General features: G+C 50.6%; 3 protein-coding genes across 3 annotated transcripts; 2 read left to right on the top strand and 1 right to left on the bottom strand.

Moving 5' to 3' along the window:
* Window positions 1-2131: 2131 nt before the first annotated feature.
* ARF5 (ADP ribosylation factor 5) lies at window positions 2132-5291 on the top strand. The gene is made up of 6 exons (XM_059396468.1): window positions 2132-2349; window positions 2875-2955; window positions 3309-3418; window positions 3979-4050; window positions 4573-4698; window positions 4806-5291. Exons 1-6 carry the CDS (start codon window positions 2283-2285, stop codon window positions 4890-4892), a joined length of 543 nt encoding a protein of 180 aa, XP_059252451.1. The 5' UTR covers window positions 2132-2282; the 3' UTR covers window positions 4893-5291.
* A 1509-nt stretch (window positions 5292-6800) lies between these two features.
* On the top strand, window positions 6801-15341 carry FSCN3 (fascin actin-bundling protein 3). Its single transcript, XM_059395630.1, has 7 exons — window positions 6801-6979; window positions 7909-8605; window positions 8940-9058; window positions 11523-11682; window positions 12155-12325; window positions 12635-12840; window positions 15265-15341. The coding sequence occupies exons 1-6, from the start codon at window positions 6839-6841 to the stop codon at window positions 12838-12840; spliced, it is 1494 nt and encodes a 497-aa protein (XP_059251613.1). The 5' UTR covers window positions 6801-6838; the 3' UTR covers window positions 15265-15341.
* Window positions 15342-18899: 3558 nt separating this feature from the next.
* Window positions 18900-23049, bottom strand: PAX4 (paired box 4). Its single transcript, XM_059397497.1, has 10 exons — window positions 23037-23049; window positions 22540-22670; window positions 22030-22245; window positions 21681-21756; window positions 20976-21101; window positions 20681-20763; window positions 20268-20337; window positions 19765-19820; window positions 19317-19477; window positions 18900-18975 (listed from the first exon to the last, which is right to left on the bottom strand). Exons 1-10 carry the CDS (start codon window positions 23047-23049, stop codon window positions 18900-18902), a joined length of 1008 nt encoding a protein of 335 aa, XP_059253480.1.
* Window positions 23050-23711: the final 662 nt, after the last annotated feature.

Here is a 23711-nt window from a genome sequence, read left to right as displayed (position 1 = left end):
TTGCAGCTATTCTGCTCAGTGGGTGGAAACGCGAGACATGGGTTACATAACGTGCTCAAGGTCACACAACTAGGAATCCTATCTATATCTGTCTACCTCTCAACATATCAAGTCCTGTTCCAGGTGATCACGACAAAGAGACAAGGCCCTGCCCTCAAGGAGCTCCTATCTAGTGAGAAAGCAGAGATAAAAACACAAGTCCTGCTCTCACACCAGCATGTATGGGTATATTCAAAGTGCTACAGAAGTTAAGAGGAGGGAGGCCTGTCTAGGGGAAGCAGAAAAGGTTCAGGGAAAATACCTGGGGATCTGAAGCATAAGTAACAATTATCCATCTAACTAAAGATGAGGGAAACAAGCATTCTGGGCAGAGGGAAAAGATTGCTGGGACTCCTAGGGCATCAGAGAGCCTGGCTCACCGGGGAAGCACTGAGAATCACCTCATAGCCATAGCTTATGGTATGTCAAGGAGGTTGGCAACAGATGGGCCAGGCACAATAGGTGGAGACACAAATTAAGGCATTTAGACTTTATCTTGGGCGCTAAGAAGACACTAAAAGATTTTAATCTTGGGTGGCATCATCCAGACTTAAATGAGCAAGAGCTCAAGGAGCTCAAGGAACAGAAGACTGGTAAGGAGGTTATTTCTGTCTTGAGGAAGAGATGGTAGTGAAACAGAGCAAGGACAGCAGGGACGGACAACAGGGATTGGCTCTTTTAATTAAAGATGTGGAACTGACCTGACTTCCTCACTACTAGTTCTGTTAATATACTGAGACTCTTAAACGCACTCTTCAACCTTGTAAAAAGCCTTCTTAAGAATGCAAGTCTGTGGCTGAAGAGTCAAGGAAAGTCATGGACTCACTCATACCCTGTGCCCAAAGCTGTTCTCTTTGCAGACTTTTCAGGTCAGGACAGGGAAGAGCCTGGAGGTCTGTTCATATAATTTGTCGTTCAAATAATATCTGTGGCCCAGATAAAATCCAGCTGCACTATGCAAAGCATTTAGATATACTGTTTCTCCTTTTGTAGAAAATAACAGGTTGTGAGGATCATTGAAGCTAAGCCCTCCAAAAAAGGGGGTAAAAGGCAGAACTGAGATTTGATTGAGAAGTGGACCAACGGTACATGGTAGGCATTCAATCTTTGTTGAATGAGTGAATGAATGAATGTTCTCTGATTCTCAGCTCATCTCACAATGTCCAGTCCATAAGCAATTGATCCTACAAGCCTACTGGCATGTAGGTTTCAAATCGCTTGACTTTGCTCCACTGAGCCGCCTATTAGATCATCCAAACCAAGTACTATATTTGTTAAGCATTTATTAGGTGCCTGGCACTGACTCAGTCTCTATCGTAGAAGAAATTTAAATACCTGTCTTGCTATTCCCCCTCGTTGCTTAGTGGGAAAATTACTTGTGAAGCACTTTTGTCGAGGGCGACAAGAGTTTCATCAATTCCTGGATTGGAGGACATTAAAAAATCCGGGTTCCCAGGTCTGTGGCAAAGTGAAGCGGTTTCAGAAAGGCTGCCTCGGTCAGCTGAAGGACATTGAGTCCGGGGCCCTTCCAGGCAAGGGCCTGTTTCTCCTGTATGCAGGAGTAGATTCTGCTGACTGCGAAACCAAGAAAGCCAGCTAGCGCTGGGGCACCTTCTTTTCCCACCTCCCGCACATTCCTCTCGGGATTCTACGGTCCCTTGAACCACCTGCAACGCTCAACGCCCCTCTCTGGGCGCTGAGGGGGTCAAAGAGAAGACTAAGACGGGAGCACAGAGCTTCCGCTCCCCTAGGACGGCGGTGCATACAGTGGGTGATGCTAGTTCGCAAGAGCTAAACCTGAGAGCAGGGTGGACTGGCCGCGACGAACCAAAACCCAGGGGCTGGCCACTTAAGCTACGGGTCGGGGGCCGTTGTGAAGCACTATAGACTCTCCTCGGCCCCGCTTGGGCTGCCGGTGAAGCAACCACAGACCTGGCAGCGTTCCAGAAACGGGGAGAGACCGAGACCCCAATCCTCTTTAAAGCCGGCGCGGGACGCCGCGAGGCTGCGGAGACTCTCCAAGCTTCAGATTTCGCCAGAGCCGGAGCCTGGGGGCGGGGAAGGGGCGGGGAGGGGGCGGGGCCCGGTCGGGGGCGGGCCCGCGATGACGTAGGGCGGGCCGGGACGCGCGGAGGCGGTGGCGGAGCCTCCTCCTCCTGCTGCTGCGCCCCATCCCCCAGCGGCCGGCCGGTTCCAGCCCGCACCCCGCGTCCGTGCCCGCACCCCCTCCCCCGGGCCCCGCCATGGGCCTCACCGTGTCCGCGCTCTTTTCGCGGATCTTCGGGAAGAAGCAGATGAGGATCCTCATGGGTGAGGCAGATCTAGCGCGCGGCCCGGACCGGAGCGCCGGCCCCCGCGCAGCCCTCCCGCCCCCGCGTCCCCCCGAGCCCAGCTCAGCCGGGTCTCTGACCTGGAGTCACCTGCCTCCTAACCCCCCGGGGGTCACTGCTCTCGGGCTGGTCGCGGTCTGCAGTGCCGATCCCCGGGCCTGAGCCCGGGAGCTGCGGGCCTGGGTGGGGTGAAGCTCCCTCCTCCCCAGCCCGGCTGGGAAAAAGGGAGGATTCCGCCCTTGGAGACGACTTTTAAAAGGAGCGCAGCCCTCCTCCTATGCCCTTTCCCCCCTAGCCATCTCCCGCCTCTCGCCCGCTTTGGGGCACGAGTTGGTGCTCACCACCCAGACTGCTCTTAAGGCCTCGAAGGTAGAGAACGGAGCGCACCTGCAGGCGCTTGGGCTCTCCGCCCCCGTCTCCATCGGCTGTCCTGGCTTCTCCCCTTTCCTGGTCTCTAGAGGGCTCCCTCGCTCCCGTCTCCATCCCTGTGCCCCTCTCCTTGCAGTTGGCTTGGATGCAGCCGGCAAGACCACAATCTTGTACAAACTGAAGTTGGGGGAGATTGTCACCACCATCCCCACCATAGGTGAGTTCTGAGGCGAGGCTGGGAGGAGCGGGAGGCTGGCAGCAGGCCTTCCCAGGGTTTGCTACCCATTCTGCCTGAGGCCCTTATCTCTGTGCAGGGAGCTGACCCTGACACCAGACACTGCTACCTGAGAAGTGGGTCACAGTTACCTTTAGTTGCTGCATGGTGCTGAGGCAGGTGTATGTGACCTAGCTGGGCCTGGTCTGTAGACTGACTGTTCTCTGGGGTTCTCTTCCCATGGGACTTGATCATTGCCTTCTGGTTTTATGTCCCCAGTGAATCCACCTAGATTTAGAGAGTTCCTTTCTTTCAGGACTTGGTTCTCATATTTTTTTTTTTCCAATTATCTCCAGGCTTCAATGTGGAAACAGTGGAATACAAGAACATTTGTTTCACAGTCTGGGACGTGGGAGGCCAGGACAAGATTCGGCCTCTGTGGCGGCACTACTTCCAGAACACTCAGGTGGGGTGGGGCTCTCCAACCCCAGGAGAGAAGGTGTTAGGGCTACGACTGAGATGTTGGCCTAGGCCTGTCTCACAAGCCAGGGGGAAAAAAACCTTCACCTCCCATCTATCCACAGTTGTAGCCTTACCTCTCCTCATCCTTCAGGAATGCCTTTAGTTTTCTGAGACTTAGCTACCTTAGCTTCTGAGAAGCAGAACTCTGGGGCCATGCTGCCTCATTTATTTGTTTATTTATTTTTAAAGTCAGCTTTTTCTTCCAACGTGGGACTTGAACTCACAGTTCTGACTGAGGCAGTCAGGCGCACTCATGCTGCCTCATTTAGCTCTCGTCTGGTCTTTCCCTGGTCCCTTGTGCTTCTTCTAACTACACTGCTTGCCTGAGGGCAGAGGCTGTATCCTTCACATGGTGTCTCCGGTTGGTGCCACTGTGTTTGCAGAAGCTTAGTGAAAAGTTTTAAGATGAGAAGGTTTAGACACAAAGATGGGAAAAAGAAAGAGCCAGACTAGGGTATGTCCCAGCTGGGAGTGATGGCTTGTCCGTTCTTCCTTCCCTCCCAGGGCCTCATCTTCGTAGTGGACAGTAATGACCGAGAGAGGGTCCAGGAATCTGCTGACGAGCTCCAGAAGATGGTGAGCACCAAGAGCCCTGGGAACGGAGTCCCCGTTCAGAGACAGAGCTCTGAGATCTCTGAGCTGGGGTGAAAGTCAGGAAAGGTCTCACAGGCCTTGACTGTGTTTCTCTGTGTGGACGCAGTTGCAAGGCATACCTCACTGTGTTTTAACTGGAGTCAGGTCAAAAAGCCCAAGATTGACTTTTTCCTTGAATCTTCACGTCTTCACATCCGAGGTGTTGGTGGGGAAAGGGGAATTATGTGTGGTGGAGAGAAACATCCTCTTAACATTCTTGTTTTTCCATTGAGAAACGTTGCCATTTTGACTAGGGCAAGTCATTTGAAAAAGGCTCTTTTTGGATTTAAGGCCAGATGGCTGCAAGCTGACTTAGGAAGCTTGTGTTCAGCTCAGACTACACGATATTACATTTTCCCCACAAATATGTTAGAAGGCAGAAAGGGAGGTTTCCCTGCCCAGCGGGAAGGGGAGGCCTGGAGACTCTGCCAGGACGCCGGCCTCCATCCCCTTCACCCGTCTCAGCTGCAGGAGGACGAGCTGCGGGATGCCGTGCTGCTGGTGTTTGCCAACAAGCAGGACATGCCCAACGCCATGCCCGTGAGCGAGCTCACCGACAAGCTGGGCCTGCAGCACTTGCGGAGCCGCACGGTGAGGGTCCCGCATGGCCCAGGGTGCCACGGGGGGGGGGGGGGGTAGGACGTGAAGGCGTCCCCTCATCTTCCTTGCTGCTGAGCTCTCTTTCCTTCTCCCCACAGTGGTACGTCCAGGCCACCTGTGCCACCCAAGGCACAGGCCTGTATGATGGGCTCGACTGGCTGTCCCACGAGCTGTCCAAGCGCTAACCCACCAGGGGCCGGCCCCTGCTGCCCAGAAGCTCCCGCGTGCAGCGGGGACGGCCAGATTCCCGGACTCCTCAGGCAGTGCCCTTCCCTCCCACTCCTCTCCCACAGACACGGGCCTCCGCTCTGGCTCCTGCCTGCATGTTCTCTCTGTCGTTGGAGCCTGGAGCCTCACTGTCTGGGCCGAAGGGGTCCACTCTCCTGCCTGCTGGGACCTGTGGAAGGGGGACTTCTCCAGGGCTAAGGCCCCTTCTTCCAGAGGAGGAGCAGGGATCTGGGTTTACTTTCTTTTTTTTCCATTTCGGGAGTCCCCTTGGGGCCAGGTGGGGAGGGAAGGTGAGGGCTCTGGTGGTGCTATGATGTGGCACTGGACATTGAGTAATAAATTTGCTGTGGTTTGTACATGGTGTTGTCTGTAGCCTAGAAGTGAGGGGGCTGGGTTGTTGGATACAAAGGGACAATGCGATAGGAAGGAAGCTCAGAGCCGTGGAGACTACAGAGCGACCCCCTCCCCACCGCATGCACACACCAGCTCCCTTCATCCAGCTCAGCTTCGCCCTCCTTATTCTTGAGGCTACAAGCACTCCCCAATTCCAGGGGGCCTTTGCTGAGGGGATCTACTTTCATGATTCTGTAAATCTCTTATATCCTGGGCCTTTCCATCTCCTAGCTACTTAGAATAGTGGTTCTTAAAGATTACTGTGAACATTAAAATTGGGGGGCAGTATTTATTAACAATAGCACCCCGAGGGGCACTTCAGAAAATATGACTCATTAAGACTGATCTGAAGCCCAAGAATATGCATCTTAGAAATTACACAGGTGATTCTGTCACTACTACTCTGTTAGCCTTATTCTATGAAACACCATAGGGTTCTTCTAATCCTTGGGGATTAAAGTTCCGCACTGTGTGAGGCAACTCTTTCTACCTAAAAGACACCTCTGGCCCTGTACCACCTCGCCCCCACAGCAGGAAGGGGAAAGTATGTGCATGGAACCAGGAGTGTAGGTGGTTCTCCAGGTGTGGTTCACTCTGCCCGTTCTTCGAATCCCTGCAAAGCTTAAACAAAACCTGCCCTTGCCACCGTTATTTCTTCTTGCCTTTCTCCTTTCATGGTGGTCAGTTTCTCCAGCTACTGGCCTGATTTTCTCCAGGAGCTTTGTAGGAAGTGAGTCCCAGAAGCTGTTGGCCAACAGGGACCCTTTGAGGGGAAGGGCTGGGATCCTTAGGAACAGTGAGGCAGGGGATTATGAGGAAGATGCCCAGGGCTCTCCCTACTTAGGACATTTCCCTTCCCCTGTTCTGAGCCAACCCTTCCTGATGAAAATGAGTCATTTGATCCTTGCTGGTTATTTATCTAGGGTTTTCTCACACCCCCTGAAAAGCATCTTCTGAGACATTTTGGCTTCATTCTCTCAAGGGCTGTAAAAGTTAATAAATTTTTCCTGGATATCTTGAACTCGAAATACACTTGAGTCCCAAGGGAGCCAAGCAGACCTCACTTCGTGAGGAGGAAAGAGGTTGGTTTTTATCCTGTGATTAAAGCGAGAAACAAGCAAAGAATGGAAGACACTTGCCTGTAGTCACAGGTTATCACTGGCCCAGGTTGGTGTTCTGATTCCCAGTCTTAGCTCAGCTCTGTTGGTGCCTGGAGTTGCACAGGGAGCTTGACGCCAGAGGCCCTAGACCCACTTCCTCTGGGCTGCGGATTGACCATGGCCGGGCCAGTGCCCTTTCCCCACTATGGATAAGAGGCAGCCCTCACAGTCACAATGCTCCCGGGTCACAGAGGCGCTGGGCCCTAGGCCAGCCTCTGCCTGAGAAATTCCCTCTGGGAACGTCTTCTGGTGGGTACTACAGGCCTGATTCCAGGCCCTATGGCCTGTGGAACTGCACCACTGGGGGGAAGGCTGGGCCGGACAGAGTCATCACCTGTGGTGCCGGCCCCATGGAGGAGGTGGAGTGGACTCGAAGACCCAAGCCTGAGGAGCTAAGGGTTGGGCTCATCAGCTGGGCAGGATCCTACCTCACTTTTGAGGCATATAAGAACACGGTCACTGCTACTGCAAAGGGCTTGGGCCGGAGACAGGTAACCAGATAAACCTGTACGGGAGTCCTCTTTCCTAGTGGCCAAGCTCTGGTGTGTGTGTGCGTGTGTGTGTGTGTGTGTGTGGTGGCTGAGGTACGCTCGCTATCATTTTCCTAGCCTTTGCCATTACCAGCCCAAGACCCTCCTACCCCAGGCTTTTGCTCACAGGTCTCGATCCTTCCCTCTCCCCCTTTCTCAACCTGTTCCGAGAGGCAAAGCCTCAGCCCTTGCTGCCTTGCCTTCTCTGGCTGCTTTCTTCCCTCCACCCCAACACCAGGTGGCTGTGTCATCACAAAGAGGAGAGGTGAAGAGCCCAGGCTGGAAGGCAGGACTGTGGGCCTCCAGCGTTCCAGGGGCTGTGGTGGGTTGGGGGGGGTGGGTAGCGGAGGGCAGTGCAGTTAGGGATGGACTGATTCTTTTCGGTTATGGGTTGTGGTTTGGGAATCCTTATCCCTGGAGCCTGGGCCTGCCCACCCCAATGTAAGAGGTCTTGACTTTCTCCTGCCCTGCTGGGGAGGTGGGCTCTGGGGAGGGGAGTGTTAGTTAACATGCTCTCCAGGGGCAACAGTGAGGAAGAGAGAAGTCAAACTTAAACCAAAACACTTCTTAGAAAATTAGGCATTGAAGGAAGCCACCAAGTAACAGAGAAGGAGTTTTACCTTCAGTGAGCTGGGAGAGGCAGGTCCTTAGAACTTTTCTTGGGATCTTGAGAAGCGCCCTGATTCCAGTAGGAGAGGTCTCCTGAAATCTTTTGATCAGTTGGATGAGAGGGTGGAAAAGCTGGCAGTCTCTGTGGAGGCCGATGTGGAGGGGAAGGTGGTTGGTCGCCATGAAGGTCCTAGGGTGATGCCAGGCGTGATGGCATTGGACACCCTGGCCTGGTCATTCGGCAATACTGATCTCCTGCCTCTCCCTCCCACCGCCTCCAGACCTGGGAGATCTTGGTGAGCAATGAGCATGACGCACAGGCGGTGGTCCGACTACGAGGCTTGCAAGGCCTTTACCTCCTGTGTGAGGCAGACGGCAGTCTATGCTACGGCCGGCCCAGGACCAGCCACCACGGGTGCTTCCTCCTGCGTTTCCACCGCAATGGCAAGTGGACCCTCCAGTGCATAATTAGTGGCCGTTACCTGGAGTCTGACGGTGAAGATGTGTTTTGCAACTCCAGGGTCCTCTCAGCCTACCACATGTGGACCCCCCGTCCGGCCCTGCACGTCCACGTGATCCTCTACAGCCCTGTGAACCACTGCTATGCCCGGGCTGACCCCACTATGGGCCGTGTCTGGGTGGATGCGCCCGTTCCCTGCCTGGAGGAATGTGGCTTCCTGTTGCATTTCCAAGATGGATGCTACCACCTGGAGACCTCAACACACTTCTTCTTGTCCCACGTAGACCGGCTGGTCCCCCAACCCTCAGCACAGACGGCTTTTCACATGCAGGTGCGGCCGGGAGGGCTCGTGGCCCTGAGCGACGGAGAAGGAGGCATGCTGTACCCGCAGGGCACACGCCTGCTTCTGGGCCTGGGCTCCAATCCCCACAGGGGTGAGGAGTGGTTCGTCCTACAGCGATGTCCCACCTGGGTCAGCCTCAGGTCCAAGACTCGGAAGTTCCTCTCCATCATCTATGGCAAGTGCTGGGTCTAGGACAGCTGTGGAGGGAGGGAGAGCTGGCTCCTGGAAAGAGAAAAATGTATCGGAGAGCAGCAGATATTTTGGAAGCTGCTGATAAGGAGGATCCTAGGGTCCCAACAGGATCTCTTAGACCATGGAGTAGGGTGATAAGGCAGGGACAGGGACTTCAGGGAATAGCTTGGGTCTTCTCCAGGCTCCTGTGGTCTGCAGAAGGTGGTAAAGGCTGAGGAGGGGAACCAGAGGGAACCCAGACAGAAGGTGTGGAGGAGGGGCTAAGACTGAGGTTGAAACCAGACTCTGGCTCCTTCTGACATGATCTTTCTCTGCAGATGTTGAGGTATGCGCTGCCTCTGAGCACATAACCCCAATGTCCTTGTTCCAGTTTGAATGCGACGATGAGAGCCCCAGCTTGCAGCTTCGTGCAGCCAATGGCTGCTACCTAGCCCAGGTGAGACCTTGGCCTTCCGAGCAAGGGAATCCTTCATTTCTGAGCTCTCCCATTCTAGACATACTTTCTCCTTCTTCAAGGCAGGTGACCAGAGGCTGAGGTGGAGGACGGTGGAGACAAGGGTGGAGACCCTGGTCAATTTTTAACCAATGGGCCCAATTTCATTCAATGGGGCCTCTTTGAAAAAAAAGAAGAAAGAGGGGCACCTGGGTGGCTCAGTGGGTTAGGCCACTGCCTTCGGCTCAGGTCGTGATCTCAGGGTCCTGGGATCGAGTCCCGCATTGGGCTCTCTGCTCAGCAGGGAGACTGCTTCTCTCTCTCTGCCTGCCTCTCTGTCTCCTTGTGATCTCTGTCTGTCAAATAAATAAATAAATAAATCTAAAAAAAAAAAAAAGAAAGAAAGAAAAACCAATTTTACGGTGGCACAATTTATATACAATCAACTGCACTCGTTTCAATGTGCAATTCAAGAAGTTTTGACAAATGTATACACTCGTGCATGTATATGCACATGTATACACCCAATCACAAGTTAAAGATTATTCACATCACTACATAAATTCCCTCTTGCCCCTTTGTAGTCAGTCCCCCTTTCCTCTTGCCCTCTCCTCCACCCGCTACTGTTCTGTCGCTGCCCATTAGTCGCCTACTCTAGAATTTCCCATGAATGGAATCACACCATGGCACCCTGTGTATTCTTCCTTTCATCAGCATAATATTTTTGAGATTCATGATCCATGTATCCGTAGTTTATCCTCTGTTATTACTGAGCCGTTTCCCATACTACTACTCATCAACACACACATGATTTATTTATCCATTTACTTGTTGATGAACACTTGAGTCCTCTCCAGTTTGGGCTATTGTGAATAAAGTTGCGGGGCACCTGGGTGGTTCAGCCGGTTAAGCCTCTGCCTTCAGCTCAGGTCATGATCCCAGGATGCTGGGATGGAGCCCCATGTCAGGCTCCCTGCTCATAGTAAATAAATAAAATCTTTTAAAAAGTAGAGTTGCAAGGAACATTTGCATTCGAGTTTTTTTGTGGGTCTGTACTTTCAGTAATCTTAGGGGTAGAAATACTGTGTCACATGATAAATGTGTGTTTATATTTTTATTTTTTAATTTTTTTAAGATTGCCTTTATTTCCTTGAGAGAGCAAGCTAGAGAAAAAGAGAGAGAGAGAGAGAGAGAGATCAGGCACAAGCAGGGGTGTGGGGGGAAGGGTGGAGTGAAAGGGAAAAACAGACTCCTCGCTGAACAGGGAGCACAACGCAGGACTCGATCCCAGGACCCTGGGATCATGACCTGAGCCAAAGGCATACATTTAACCAACTGGGCCACCCAGGTGCCCCATGTTTATATTTTTAAGAAAATGTTAAATAGTTTTCTAAAGTGAGTATTCTATTTTACATTCTTGCCAGCAATGTATGAGTTCTAACTGTTCCACTTCCTCATCAACACTTGATATTGTCTGTATTTTTTATTTTAGCCACTCTAATGGAAGTGCAGTGACATCTTAGTGTGCCTTTAATTTGCATGTCTCTTGTAATTAGTAACATTGAGTATCTTTTCATGGGCTTATTGGCCATATGTATATCTTCTCTGTGAGGTGTCTGTTCAAATCTTTTGCCCACTGGGTTTTCTTATGATCAAGTCATAAGTATTCTTTCTTATGTTCTAAAGTCAAGAGTTCTTTCTGTGTTCTAAAGGCAAGTTCTTTGCCAAATACAGGTATTGTGTTTCCTCGGAGCCTGTGGCTTGCCTTTTCATTTGCTTAATAGTGTCTTTTGAGCAGCAAGTTTTTTATTTTGATGAAGTCCAGTTTCTCCACTCTGCACACGATTAGTGATTTTTTGGTTCCAATAAATCTTTGCCTGCCCCAATGTTGCAAAGACTTTCTCCTAGGTTTTCTTGTAGATGTTTTATGGTTTTGCTTTCATTTTTATGTCTTTGATCCATTTGAAAATTATTTTGGTATCTGGGCTGAGGTTTATTTCTCTCCATGTGGTTATCCAGGTCCTTTTTTGATAATGGACTCTGGGATATAGCCAAGACTGGGGAAGAGGGGGGAGCTGAGACCACAATATGTTTTCCAAAAAGGATGTGAAAACAGGGCACCTGGGGGGCTCAGTTAGTTAAACATCTGCCTTTGGTTCAGGTCATGATCCCAGGATCCTGGGATAGAGCCCCTCATCAGGATCCCTAGGGAGCCTGCTTCTCCCTCTCCCACTCCCCCTGCTTTTGTGCATGCTCTCTCTCTCTCTCTCTCTCTCTGTCAACTAAATAAATAAAATCTTGAAAGAAAGAAAGAAAGAAAGAAAGAAAAGAAAGGATGTGAAAGCATAAAGCACATGCCCTGGGAGAATGAAGAAAGTCTGCGTGTGGGATGTAGGAATAAAAATGATGGGAAGAAAGCTGAGATTTTGTCCTTGTTTCTCTTGTCTGCTCCCTGTAATCTCTTCAGAGGCGCCACAGAACAGTGGTGGCTAATGGGCACCCCATGGAGCCTGATACCTTCTTCCGAGTGCACTGGAATTGTGGCAAGATCATCCTGCAGTCTCCCAATGGACGCTTCTTGGGCATCATAGACAATGGCCTGCTGATGGCCAATGCCACCATCCCAGGTGAGGAGAGAGGCCCTCCTGCCAGGTTATCCCAAGTCAGTGATGCTTTCAGAGGGAGCTGGGCTGTAATAGAAAGAGCACTGGAGCTGGGGTCTGTGTATTTGCTGAATCACTGAATTTGCTGAATGACAATGAATTTTTGTCATTACTTGGGCAAACACATCTTTGAGCCCCAGTTCCATTGGCTCCCTTCCCAAGGGGGGTGCTTTCCAGCCCACCTGCCTCCCAGGAGTCTTGTGAAGATTAAATAGATTCACCACCCTCTCAAAGGAAGGAAGGATATTAAAACCTCTTGGGCTCTACACCCTATTAAGTGTTTTGACAGACATTTCATAAGTACCCAGCCCAAGATCTGGCACCTAGTAGGTGTTCAGTAATTGTTTAAATGTTGACAACCTGCAATTAAGTGTCCCTCCTCCTGGAAAGCATCTGGAAGCAGCTCATCCAGATAACTCCTCTCTGTTTCTTCCAGGCCCCAATGAGGAATTTGGGATTCGATTAGCTAACCGGCCCTTCCTTGTACTGCGAGGTCGTTATGGGTACGTGGGCACGTCCTCAGAGCATGACCTCATGAAGTGCAATATGGACCAGCCCGACTGCATCCACCTGCTGCCTTGCCGCCAGGGCATCTACCACTTCCAGGGTGAGGAGCTTCTCTTCTCCGTGAACTTCTCCTGGGTTCACGGTCTTGTCCTGCCTTAGCCCCAACTCGGACTCCAATGTCTTCTGCTCAGAGCCTACTCAGCAGAAAAGGAAAAATGGAGTTTCTCTTTGTTTTCACACGTCAAGGCCCCCCGAGTGGGTTGGTAGACCCAAACCCAGCCCTCCCACGTTTCCACAGATGGACCTGCCTACATAGGCAGTGGGGAAGTCAGAGGGGCTGGCGTACTTGCCAGGAGCCTCCTCTAGCCATCCAGTGGGAGGACTTCATCCTTCACCCTTCCCTCCCCAGCACAGGGTGGATCCTTCTGGTCAATAACATCCTTCGGCACCTTTCGTCCTTGGGGGAAGTTTGCTCTCAACTTCTGTATAGAGCTTCACGGGAGCAACCTGCTCACGGTGCTGGCACCCAATGGCTTCTATATGCGATCCGACCGAAGCGGCACCCTGTTGGCGGACAGCGAAGAGATTACCAAAGAGTGTATTTGGGAGTTTTAGGTAAGATCAAGTGGGTCAGGACTAGGAGGTAGAGGAGAAGGAGCTGAGGAGCAAGGAAAGAAGGGAAGTGGGTGAGCATGAGACCAAAACACACCCGTGGACTGACTTCTGTCCCACAACCGGATCAGCTCCAGACATTTATTCCAAATCCAGACTCTCCTCTCAGGGCTTCTGGAGACTGACTTGCTAGACAAAGAAGGGGAAATCAGATCTAGGTTTCTGACGATGAGACCACATTGACGTGTGTGCCAGCAAGCTTGAGGGGGACAGAATCAGATGTATCTCTCTGTGTTAAGATGCAGAGCTTTGCCCCACTCTTAGGGAAGATGGGTAACTTTGAGGGTATGCCTTCTAAACTATGCACTTTCTATCCCCACACCCCTGGATCCCTGGTGTGCTGATGGCTTCCAGATATTCATCTGCAGCTCTGACCCTTCTCCAGAGCGCTAACCTCCTCTCTTTCCAACTTTCTGATTGACAACTGACTTGACTTTGTCCTGCCATCCTCTCAAAATCAGCCTCATCCCTCTCCCTTCTGCAGATGATTCTTCCGGTCCTTCCCCATGGCCATCTAGAGCGTTGCTATCCTCCCAGATGCTCTGGATCGAGATCTCAGCACCATCTCGCCTTCCTCCCTTTCATTCCCTTTACCAAACCCTGAAAACTCTTGGGTACTTCCATAACCATGACTTGAGCACTTGCTCCTTCTTAACTACCTTTGCTACCGTGTGAATCCAGGCTTTTCACCCAAAGCCTGCACTGTGATGAGGGCTCCCCAGCAGCACTCACTGCCTCCAGATCCGTCCACCCCATCATCTCTTCTCCATGCCAAGTTTGCTTTCCTAAATCATTCCCTGTTCCCAGGTCTTCAGGACACCTCACTGCTCTTTGCCCTGTTTCCTCAGAGCTGACCTCACTTCCCTGGCTTGGAAGGGCATGAGGATGTTGTGGGAAGAAGAGCTTTGGTTTTAGTATCACATAGACCTGGAACCTTGGGGAAATTGTTTTAACATTTCTAGGCCTTGGTTTCCCTATCTGTAAAATGGGAATAATAGCTACTTCACAGGATGGTATGAAGGTTAAGTAGCCATATGGATCTAGATATGGACCCCCACTATATATATTCACTCCTTTCTTGCATTTTCTACTGATTTCTTTTCTTTTCTTTCTTCTTCTTCTTTTTTTTTTAAGAGTTTATTTATTTATTTATTTGACAGACAGAGATCACAAGTAGGCAGAGAGGCAGGCAGAGAGAGAGAGAGGAAGGAAGCAGGCTCCCCACTGAGCAGAGAGCCCGATGCATGGCCCGATCCCAGGACCCTGGGATCATGACCTGAGCCGAAGGCAGAGGCTTTAAGCCACTGACCCACCCAGGCGCCCCTCTACTGGTTTTCTAAACAAACCCTTTGCTAGGGCCAAAGTGGAAAAAAATCAAATGAAATTCCACCAGGCTTCTTTTCTTATCTGTTTCATAAAGGGTTTCAATGGAACTAAATTTTGCAGGCTCCTTCCAGGCCATGACATTCCAGTAGACAATGTATCATAGTGGTTAATAGCTCATTCTTAGACATTGAACTGGGTTCTCATTGGATTTTTATCAGTTAAACTTGTTTGACCCTGGAAAAATGAACCTCTCAAATCCTGTTCCTGGCCAATAAAAGGGGAATATAGTATATATCTTATAGGATTTTGTTGTGTTATGAGAAATAATGATTATAAAATGTATAGTAAGCAGCCTGGAATCTAGTGCAGGGTCCTTTATCAGAAACCTTCCCCAATCCAGTTGAATTCTTAATAAATCTTATCTGTTGACTATAGTATCCCTTTGAATTCTGATGCTATCTTTTATACCATTAATCTGATTAAAAATAATTTTTACTGCCAGGGCGCCTGGGTGGCTCAGTGGGTTAAGCCGCTGCCTTCGGCTCAGGTCATGATCTCAGGGTCCTGGGATTGAGTCCCACATCGGGCTCTCTGCTCGGCAGGGGGCCTGCTTCCTCCTCTCTCTCTCCGCCTGCCTCTCTGCCTACTTGTGATCTCTCTCTGTCAAATAAATAAATAAATAAAATCTTTAAAAAATAATAATAATTTTTACTGCCTTTGCCTATAAACTAGTTTCACATACATCAAATACACATAAACATACAACTTCACATTCATCAAGCATGGGACAAAACAGGACAGTCAGTCGCCTAAGTGTCTGACTCTTGATCTCAGCTCAGGTCTTCATCTCAGGATTGTGAGTTTGAGCCCTGTGTTGAGCTCCATGATGGGTGTGGAGCCTACTTTAAAAAAGAAAAGAAAAGAAAAATAATAATGGGACAAATCATTTTATTATCTCTTTTCCCAGTTGATCTTACCAGATTTTTCCAGCAAATCAGCAAATCATTGACTCAAGGTTTCTGTTTCCTCTTCCCTTTCCAGGTCAATGGGATGCCACCTATGGAAATCCAAATCCTCCAGGAGAAACTACTGCACTAAACACAACAGGAACCCCAGAGTCAAGATCCATGAGAATATCTGTTACACAACTTTCCCTACCCAGTTTAGCAAAACACCTGTTTCGAGCAACAATACACAAAAGGCCACCCCCAAGACCCCTTGTGTGCATCTGACTCAGTACAGAATAAGGGTCTGGAGGTGGGTGGAGTCCAAGGCCCCAAGCCCCCCGCAAGTTCAATCCGGAAGAGGCAAGACCAGATGGTAACCAATGCTTCCACTGATCTTCCCCCATCCCCACAGGACCACTAGAATTTTTCCAGTAATCATGTGAGAAGCCAGTTTTGCCCTGAAGGATGCAGAATCCAGAAATGATTAGATGTCCTTTGGGTTTTGAAAGAATGAGGGATTATGAGTCCTATGGGCACAGGGTAATGATCGTGACACATCTTATGCATCGATAGCCTGAAATATACCAATCATCTCACCTTTGATCTTGTCAGTTGGGCAAGACAGGTACTTTCCCTGTCATCGCCCACTTTTTACAGGAGTTGAAGTGAGGGTCCCATGACTGGGAGCTCTGACTCAATTCTTCAATTAGGGGATTATAATGTCCACTACTCTTTCCATCAAAACCGAGCTTCCACAATGAACATCATTCTTGTACTGTCTTTATAACTTTGGCCTTCATCTATCAATCATCTGTTCTATCAATGTCTTCATTGACATAAACTTTTAAGTAATTTTATTTAGAAAGGAATATTTTAGAGGTGCCTGGGTGGCTCAGATGGTTAAGTGTCTGCCTTTGGCTCAGTCATGATCCCAGGATACTGGGATCAAGCCCCACATCCATCTCCCTGCTCAGTAGGAAGCCTGCTTCTCCTTCTGCCTGCCCATCCCCCTGCTTATGATCTCTCTCTCTGTGTCAAATAAATAATAAAATATTTAAAAATAAAAAAGGACTATTTTAATCACTATCACAAAATAGGAGACTCACTTGCCGTAAATAGAAAGGGACCTTAAAAATAAATACAATGAAAACTAAGTGCTGTTATCAAATCCTAGTTAGATTTCCCTCCCCTGCCCAAACCTCAAAACCAGAGGTTCTCTTTCCCTCTGTTATAAAAAAGGTTAACAGTTGTTACAGAGGACCAAAATGAAAGCTTTCTCTTCAGTGCAATGAGATTTGAAAGGAAGTCAAAAGGGGAATAATATTCTCATTTCTGACTAAATATTATTTAAAGCAGTGTCTACATGCCTCCTGAAATGTCCTCAAATACCAAAAGTGATGTCTGACCCCCACTTCGGGAAAATTGCACCGTACTATAATGGGTGCCTGGGTTTTCAATATGTTAAGAAAAGAAGCTAAAACCACAACATGGGAGAGGTTCCATTTGCATAGAGGAAAATGACCTCGGGTTTTTGTAAGTATGTTTCTCCTCAAGAGATAGAAAATAATTCTTTTATTTTTTTAGAAGATTTTACTTATTTATTTGACAGAGAGAGAGACAGCAAGAGACAGCAAGAGCAGGGGGAGTGGGAGAGGGAGGAACAGGTTTCCTGCTGAGCAGGGAGCCTGATGGAGGTCTCCATCCCAGAACCCCGGGATCACGACCCAAGCCGAAGGCAGATGCCGAACAACTGAGCCACCCAAGCACCCCAAGAGATAGGAAAGAGTTTTGTAAAAATTTTAATCTAACAAGCAAAGCTTTAGAACACTAGAGCCCAGGGTATCCCTTTCCTAGAGAACATTAAGAATAGACCAGAGATATGAGTTGAAATACAGTACAATCTTCAGAGAGACTGGACGTTGGGGTCATTTAATGCAGAATCTTTTCCTCAGCATTCCATAAATGCATATACAAACTTAGATGCACGAGCATTCATTTGCACGGAGATACACACACACACACACACACACACACACACACACTCCACATAGTCTGTTACCCCCATTCCCCACAAGTGGCCATCCACCCTCCACTTGAATGTGCCCGGCAATGGGGCTTCAGCGGGCAGCTGCCTTCATTGCCAACCTCAGTCCTACAGCTGAGTGAATGGCTTGTTCCCAGACTGTACCGTGCAGATTGTCACCCCCCAAAACCTCACCCATTTTCCCGGGCAGTCTGTCAGCAGGGACAGGGGTAGGGTATGCTCCATCACCCTTGGCATTTCCCTTGAGAGCTATGCTGGCCCACAGAACTTTCTGTGCTGATGGAAATTCGAGATTGTTCTAGAATGTTTATCATCTGATACAGGAGCCAGGGGACACCTGTGACCATTGGGCATTTGATATGTAACTGGTGTGAATGAGGAGCTGAATTGCTCATTTTACTTAATTTTAGTTACATTTATATAGCCACATGTGACTGGTGGCTGGTTGCTGAAGAGCAAGGCACTAGAGTATTTGATGATGAGATAACTTCTGGGTGAGTACCCCTCCCAGGTGGGAGAAACCAGACTTGCCCCCACTCCTCTTACCTGCTTCCCACCATCATCATTCTATCCCCAGCTCTTCAAAAGGGAACAAGCCTGGAGGAATGAGCCCCTCCCCCTTAAAGATATCCCTTTCTTCACCCCCTTTTCCCCCTATTCCTCTTTTCCCCTACATACCAACCCTTCCCAGGAGGAACCTAGAGGTTTCTCTTCAGGGAAACAAAATTGAGAAGACTTGGAACTTACTAGAAGAAGAAGCAAGCAAACCCGCCCCCCCCCCACCCCAAGCATGAATAAAGGGACAAAAAGAGTATGAATAATGGCTTTTCCACTCTGCTGCTTTGCCAAAAATACATACACAATTAAGGAAGTAACGTGTATTTTCTTAGATTAACAAAGTATTGTAAATTTTCTTGGCCATTGTAGCTATGTAAGATAAGTTCCTTATTTGGGGGGAATGCCTTGGGTACTTAGGGTGAAATCCCATGACGTCTGCCATCAGTGTATGGCTGTGTGGGTGGGTGTGCCTGTCAGTGTGTGAGCACCCAAACACTAATGTAGGTACGTATTTACAGACCTACATAAGTAGGTATATATACAGACAGATAAATATATAGATTAGACAGACTGGATAGTTCCATAGACATACAGATGCGTTAAAGAGATGAGAGCTAGATACATACATACGTAGTTACATATATAAATAGATCATATAGATACATAGATTAGATAGATTGGAAGATGGGGGATAGAAAGATAGGAAGATAAAGATGGTAGGTAGCTCGATAGACATATAGATAGAGATAGAACAAACTTTATTGTTAAATACAGGGGTGGGTGTATAAATATTCATGGGAAAAACACCAACAGGAACTATTGCTAATTTAAAAAATGTTTTTATTCCTGCCAAGTCGAGGCCATTCAAGGCCAGTGTGAGTAGTGGGTGGGCACGGCTTCTCCAGCTCCTCCAAACAGTTGTGCTGCATCAGGGGCCGGGTGGGGGGTGGGTGCAGTGAGGCAGGGCCACAGGTGAAGAAGAGTCATAGGAAGGAGGGGGCAACAATAATGTGCTTGGGCGGGATGATACTAGGTCCTCCCCACCCCATCCCCTTTCCACTCTGGCCCTCCTCCCTCATTTCAGGTCTTACAGGGGTGGGGAGGAGGGCCAGGGTCAGAGCAAGACCTCAGCGGCACCAAGACTGGCAATGGGGGCAATGGAAGGAAGGACAAGGGTGGCAGAGCAGGACTGAATCCAGGGAGCTCAACTGCAGGAGGCAGGTAGCCTGCGGGGACAAACAGAGGGTGAGTTTGGTTTGCTGCTGTGATCCCACCCATCAAAGTCACTGGTGGTATATATATATATATATGGATAGATGTATGGATAGATGATGGATAGATGTACTCAAATCCCAATCCCATCCTCTTTTCCTGCTAAGGCTGTCAGTGGTACTATAGACCCTGGGGGTGCTAGTCTCCAACCTTGTAAGCATGCAAGGAATAAAGAAAGCTGTGTCAAGATTCCTTGATGACCCTGACTGAAGATTCCTGCCCTTTTGTGGGTCAAGAAGTAAGCCCTCCCCCATACCGTGCAGCAGTGAGGCCTAGCTTGTGGATTCTTACCCCAGCAGGGCTTGAGAGAGGCCTGGGGTGGGGTGTCACTGAGGCACCTGTCTGGTGCTGTCCCCCAGCACAGCTGATAGCAGGAGGGACCCAAGGATTCAAGGGCAGGCAGGACCGCTGTGGGCACACTGCAAGGTGACTGCTAGAAAAAGCAGAGACCCCCCCCCTCCCCAACGCACACACACACTGTCAGTGATGGCTCCTATTCAGCAGACCTGGGGCTCTAATTCTGCCCCCGGCCTCTGGCTGTGTCCTGTACAACTCCGGAGGGCACCATGCACACGGTAGACTAGGAGGATGGTGCTTTCCAAAGTGTGCAGTGTAGGAACTTAGAACAGTCAGGAATTCTAACTCAGACCTCACTGAGAATGGGAGAAGCAGTGAGCTCTTGTCTTCCCAGGTCACCAATTCCCCTCTCTTCCTGGATACCTGTGCTGAAGTGGCCCCTGGGGAGGTACTTGGTAGACTCAGATCCTGGGAAGCACCTACAAGGTGAGAGCAGATCCACTCAGAAGGAGGAATGGGTCTAGGGAGTCGGGAGGAGTGGGGAGCAGCAGGGAGGTCCTAGGAAAGGCAGCAACTTCTGGCAGGGATGGGAGGAGATGGATGCTACAACCCTAAATGGCCTCCTCCCCAAGGCTGAGCCTTGGGAAAAACTGGGGAAGAAGGATGGTAAGCAGGGGACAGTGCAGACCTGAAGAACAGAGACTCTGAATGCAGAGTATCTAACACAGGGCCTGGCACATGGAAGATGCCGAGTAAATGTGTGGTGCATAGATGGATGGATGGATGGATGGATGGCTGGATGGATGGATGAATGGATGGTTGAGTAGATGGATAGGTGAGGGGAAGGATGAATGGATCCAATGCATGCATGGACGCATGGAAGGATGGGCGGGATGGATGGAAGGATGGATATGCAGAGAAATCACCTGGAATCTGCATTTCCCACTTGAGCTTCTCTTGTCGGCGCCATTTGGCTCTTCGGTTGGAAAACCAGACCTGGGGGAAGGCGGAAACAGCGTAGCTGGCTGTGCTCCTCAATCAGTGGTACCTACTGCTCTTGCCACACTTTAGTGGTCTGGACCTAGAGCGCAGACCTGATGCCCTCCCTTCCTGCTTTGGCCTTTGTTCTCTGTCCCCTGCCTCACCTCAAAGGCTTGGAGTGGGGAAGAGAGTGCAATCAGCAGAAGGAGAACAAGCAGGGTCTTGGGTCTGATTTCTGCTACAAACAAATCTGTTTCCACCTTCTTGCCCCCTTCTCCACCTCGCCGGAACCCAAAGTCTTCTCATCAGAGACTCTCCTCTTGCAGTCTGTGTGCACCGTGTGGCAGAGCTCACTCACCCTCACGGTATCCTCAGGCAGAGAGGTGGCAGCAGCCAGCTTTCCACGGGCCACTGAATCGGGATACTGCCCACGCTGGAACTCTGCCGAGATGGAGGCTTGCATAGTAAGGGCACAGGGAGAGGAGCAAGGCCCGGGCCTCCCCCTCAGGCTCCACTTCCCCCTACTACAACCCTAAACCCCCTTCCTTCCCAAGCCAGGGCCACCCATAGCCTCGCCCACAGGCCCCAGGGGCATTGCTTCCATGGGTCACCCCAAGCACCCTCTAACCCACCATCTGCCCCCACCCTGGTACCTTTCTCCAGCGCCTCGGCTTGGTCTGGGGAGAAGATAGTCCGATTCCGGTGGCCAGTCCCTGGGTGGGGACCCCGGGGAGCCTCAGAGCCACCATGGGGAGTGTGAGGGGTGGGAGCCAAAACAGCTGTAAAGGGAGACAAAGGCTTGTGGTGGTTTGTGATCGTGATTCTTCTCCTATGATGTGGTTCCCAAGCCCCTAGGGCAATGGACAGGGACCGGCATGAGTAGAAGGGCAGAGCCATGCTGGTGGAATATTTACAGCTCCTTGAAGTTAACTTCAGAGCCACTGAGTGGGGGCACAACCAGTGCCATGGTCAAGTGCATGCTTAGGGTTTGGGAAAACAGCAGCAAGGTTGGTCCAGGTTCAGAATGTAAAGGGTGCTCTGAGAAGCTGTGCATGAGGCAGAGGGAGGGTGTGGAAGGTCCAGTCCTTCCTCTTCCTCAGCAGATCCTGTGAACCTGAGGGTCAAGGGACCTGGGTTCTGTTCCAGAATCTGCCAACAGCTAGCTGGTAACCTTGGATAAGTCCATTTCCTTCTCTGAGCTTTGATTTTCTTCTGCCCGGAGAGAGCAACACTCCCTGCCAGGCCCTCCTTATTGTCTTTCCACGAGGGTGACACAAGAAAGAACAAGAAAGGGCTTTGCAAACCGTAAAATGCCAATGTTTGCTCTGAGCATCCCTGGGGGCATCTCCAAGACCCACCTGGAGATCTGAACTGTGCCCAGGGCAGTCTCTGGTCCTCCTGGAGTGCCCGCAGGACACGGTTGATGGAGGAGACCTGGGGGAGTTGAGGTGTTGAGTGAGGAAATGGGGTGGGTAGACCCAGGGTTACATCCTGAATCCTTTCCCCAATATCCTTTCTCTCTGTCTGGGCCCCCACATCATTCCCAGGGCAGCCTCTTTTCTTCCCATGCTTTCTTCTCACTTTTCAGAAGAGAGCCCCTCAGCCCTGCCTCCCCAGCCTGGGATGGCCCCACTGCCAAGTAAGAAGGGGTCTTCTCCCCGGATGGCCAGTTTGCCAGCCCCGGTGCCTGGAGGGGAGAACACTTACACTGGGAATCTTGTCCTGTGTGCAGAGCCCTTCGGCACAGAGCTGGCGTTGGATCTCCCAGGCAAAGAGGGCAGGACACTCACCCTTCAGCTGGGCAATTCGAGCTACCACAGGGGGTGTGGCCAGACGTGGCTTGCTTCCCCCGATCCCCTTGGGCTCCAAGACACCAGTGCGGTAATAACGTGCTAGGATCTTGCTCACACAGCCATTAGATACCTGGGTCAGGTGAGAAGCAGGGACAGATGATGGTGTGATTGGCGGAGGGTGAGAGTCCCTGAGGCAGAAGGAGGCTACACGGCAAGGCAAAGTGAGCCTTACTGACCCAGGCCACAGAGTTGAGCGTTCAGCCTTATCCCTGGGAGCTTGAAGATCTCCACCCCAGACCCCGAGGGTCTCCCAGGAAGTAACCCAAGCCCCCAAAACCCTCAGAGTCTACAACAGCCTCAGACTTGCCTTCAGAGGGTGCTGTGTCCCTGCTCCTTGTCCCCAACCCTGGGTAAACCGTACTACCTTAAGACTCCGGGAGATGTCACAGGGGCGCATCCCGCTGACTGCCAACTGCACGATCTGCTGCCGGGTGCCCAGGGGCAGGGGTCGGCCATTCACAAAAAGCCCCCCCAGCTGATTCACACTGCTGATCCCTGGGCATAAGAAGAAGACGTCCACACACCTCCCCTCTGCTCAGCCCACCTGCTGCATGGAGGACCCTGCTGGGGAGGGTTTCTCAGGCCACACAGATCTGGCTTCCCATTTCCCATCACAGAGAAAGTCCCCCCACCACCCACCAGGGTCCCCCAGCTCCCACTTTCTTTGCAAGGTGGCCCATGGGTGAGTCTTTGCTTCGAGAGCAGTTGTGCTGACCCTTGTGATCTAAGGGAGGCAGGTGGAGCAAGAAGGAGTACCTGGATGAAACTCCCCCAGAACGCTGTCCAAGGGCAGCAGGGCCCGGAGAGAGCCCCTCCCCCCTTACACCAGCCTGTTCTTCCCACTTCTCCCAGACATCTCACCATCCTGCGGCATGTTCCCGGCCAATGCTCTGCCCAGAAGGGCGGGAACTGGGAAGACTGGGGAGAGGGATTCCTTCTAGGAGCTCCTTCTTTTGTCTTGGGGCCGGATCTGCAATGACCAAGGTTATTTGGGTGGAGTCTCTTGCTCAAAATGGTCTTGGATGGTAGTGTTTTGTGATAGAGGATCAGGTTTGCTGCGAAAATTCAAATTCTCTCTACTTATACCCTGCCGTAATGAACCAACATATCACAGGGCCAGCGGCGTACTGGATCTTAAGGGCCTGGAGGATGGGAAGGCTCTCATTTCTCACACTTGTCATTGTAAGAGGTCAGGGAAGTAGAAAAGGATTATGCCTCCAAATGCCCAGGCTTTCCCTTTTGCAAATGGGCTGCTGTTGTCATTGACCCCTCGAAAGCCTTCTCTGCCCTGGGGGATGCGCTTAGGCGCATCTTATGTTCAGATTCAACAGGGCTAAAACCCAAAATGTAGAATATTCTGCCCAGCCAGAAGAGGGCACCCGTAACCAAAGATTCCATTTACGCTGGTCTGAGCCTAGAGACCAGGTTCAACACTGCCTCCACTATCATGCATCTCCTAAGCTTAGTTTCTCCAAACTACCAACCAGAAAACTTTCCTCAGAGCACTTCAGGGAGAGTCTTGCTCTTGACTTTAAT

This window comes from Mustela nigripes, chromosome 4, assembly GCF_022355385.1.
Source record: "Mustela nigripes isolate SB6536 chromosome 4, MUSNIG.SB6536, whole genome shotgun sequence".
Classification (NCBI taxonomy): Eukaryota; Metazoa; Chordata; class Mammalia; order Carnivora; family Mustelidae; genus Mustela; species Mustela nigripes.
The sequence above is the reverse complement of the archived record's forward strand: the minus strand, read 5'-3'. Positions and strand labels throughout refer to the sequence as shown.

Excerpts from the sequence above, each read along its gene's own strand:
- ARF5 (XM_059396468.1), top strand. The coding sequence starts at position 2,283 with ATGGGCCTCACCGTGTCCGCGCTCTTTTCGCGGATCTTCGGGAAGAAG. Across the intron at positions 2,956-3,308 it reads CACCACCATCCCCACCATAG|GCTTCAATGTGGAAACAGTG; the intron begins GTGAGTTCTGAG and ends AATTATCTCCAG. Across the intron at positions 4,699-4,805 it reads AGCACTTGCGGAGCCGCACG|TGGTACGTCCAGGCCACCTG; the intron begins GTGAGGGTCCCG and ends TTCTCCCCACAG.
- FSCN3 (XM_059395630.1), top strand. The coding sequence starts at position 6,839 with ATGGAGGAGGTGGAGTGGACTCGAAGACCCAAGCCTGAGGAGCTAAGG. Across the intron at positions 9,059-11,522 it reads ATGGCTGCTACCTAGCCCAG|AGGCGCCACAGAACAGTGGT; the intron begins GTGAGACCTTGG and ends TAATCTCTTCAG. Across the intron at positions 11,683-12,154 it reads GGCCAATGCCACCATCCCAG|GCCCCAATGAGGAATTTGGG; the intron begins GTGAGGAGAGAG and ends TGTTTCTTCCAG.
- PAX4 (XM_059397497.1), bottom strand. Across the intron at positions 21,102-21,680 it reads GGCACAGTTCAGATCTCCAG|CTGTTTTGGCTCCCACCCCT; the intron begins GTGGGTCTTGGA and ends CTCCCTTTACAG. Across the intron at positions 18,976-19,316 it reads GGTAAGAATCCACAAGCTAG|CTCCCTGGATTCAGTCCTGC; the intron begins GCCTCACTGCTG and ends CCTGCAGTTGAG.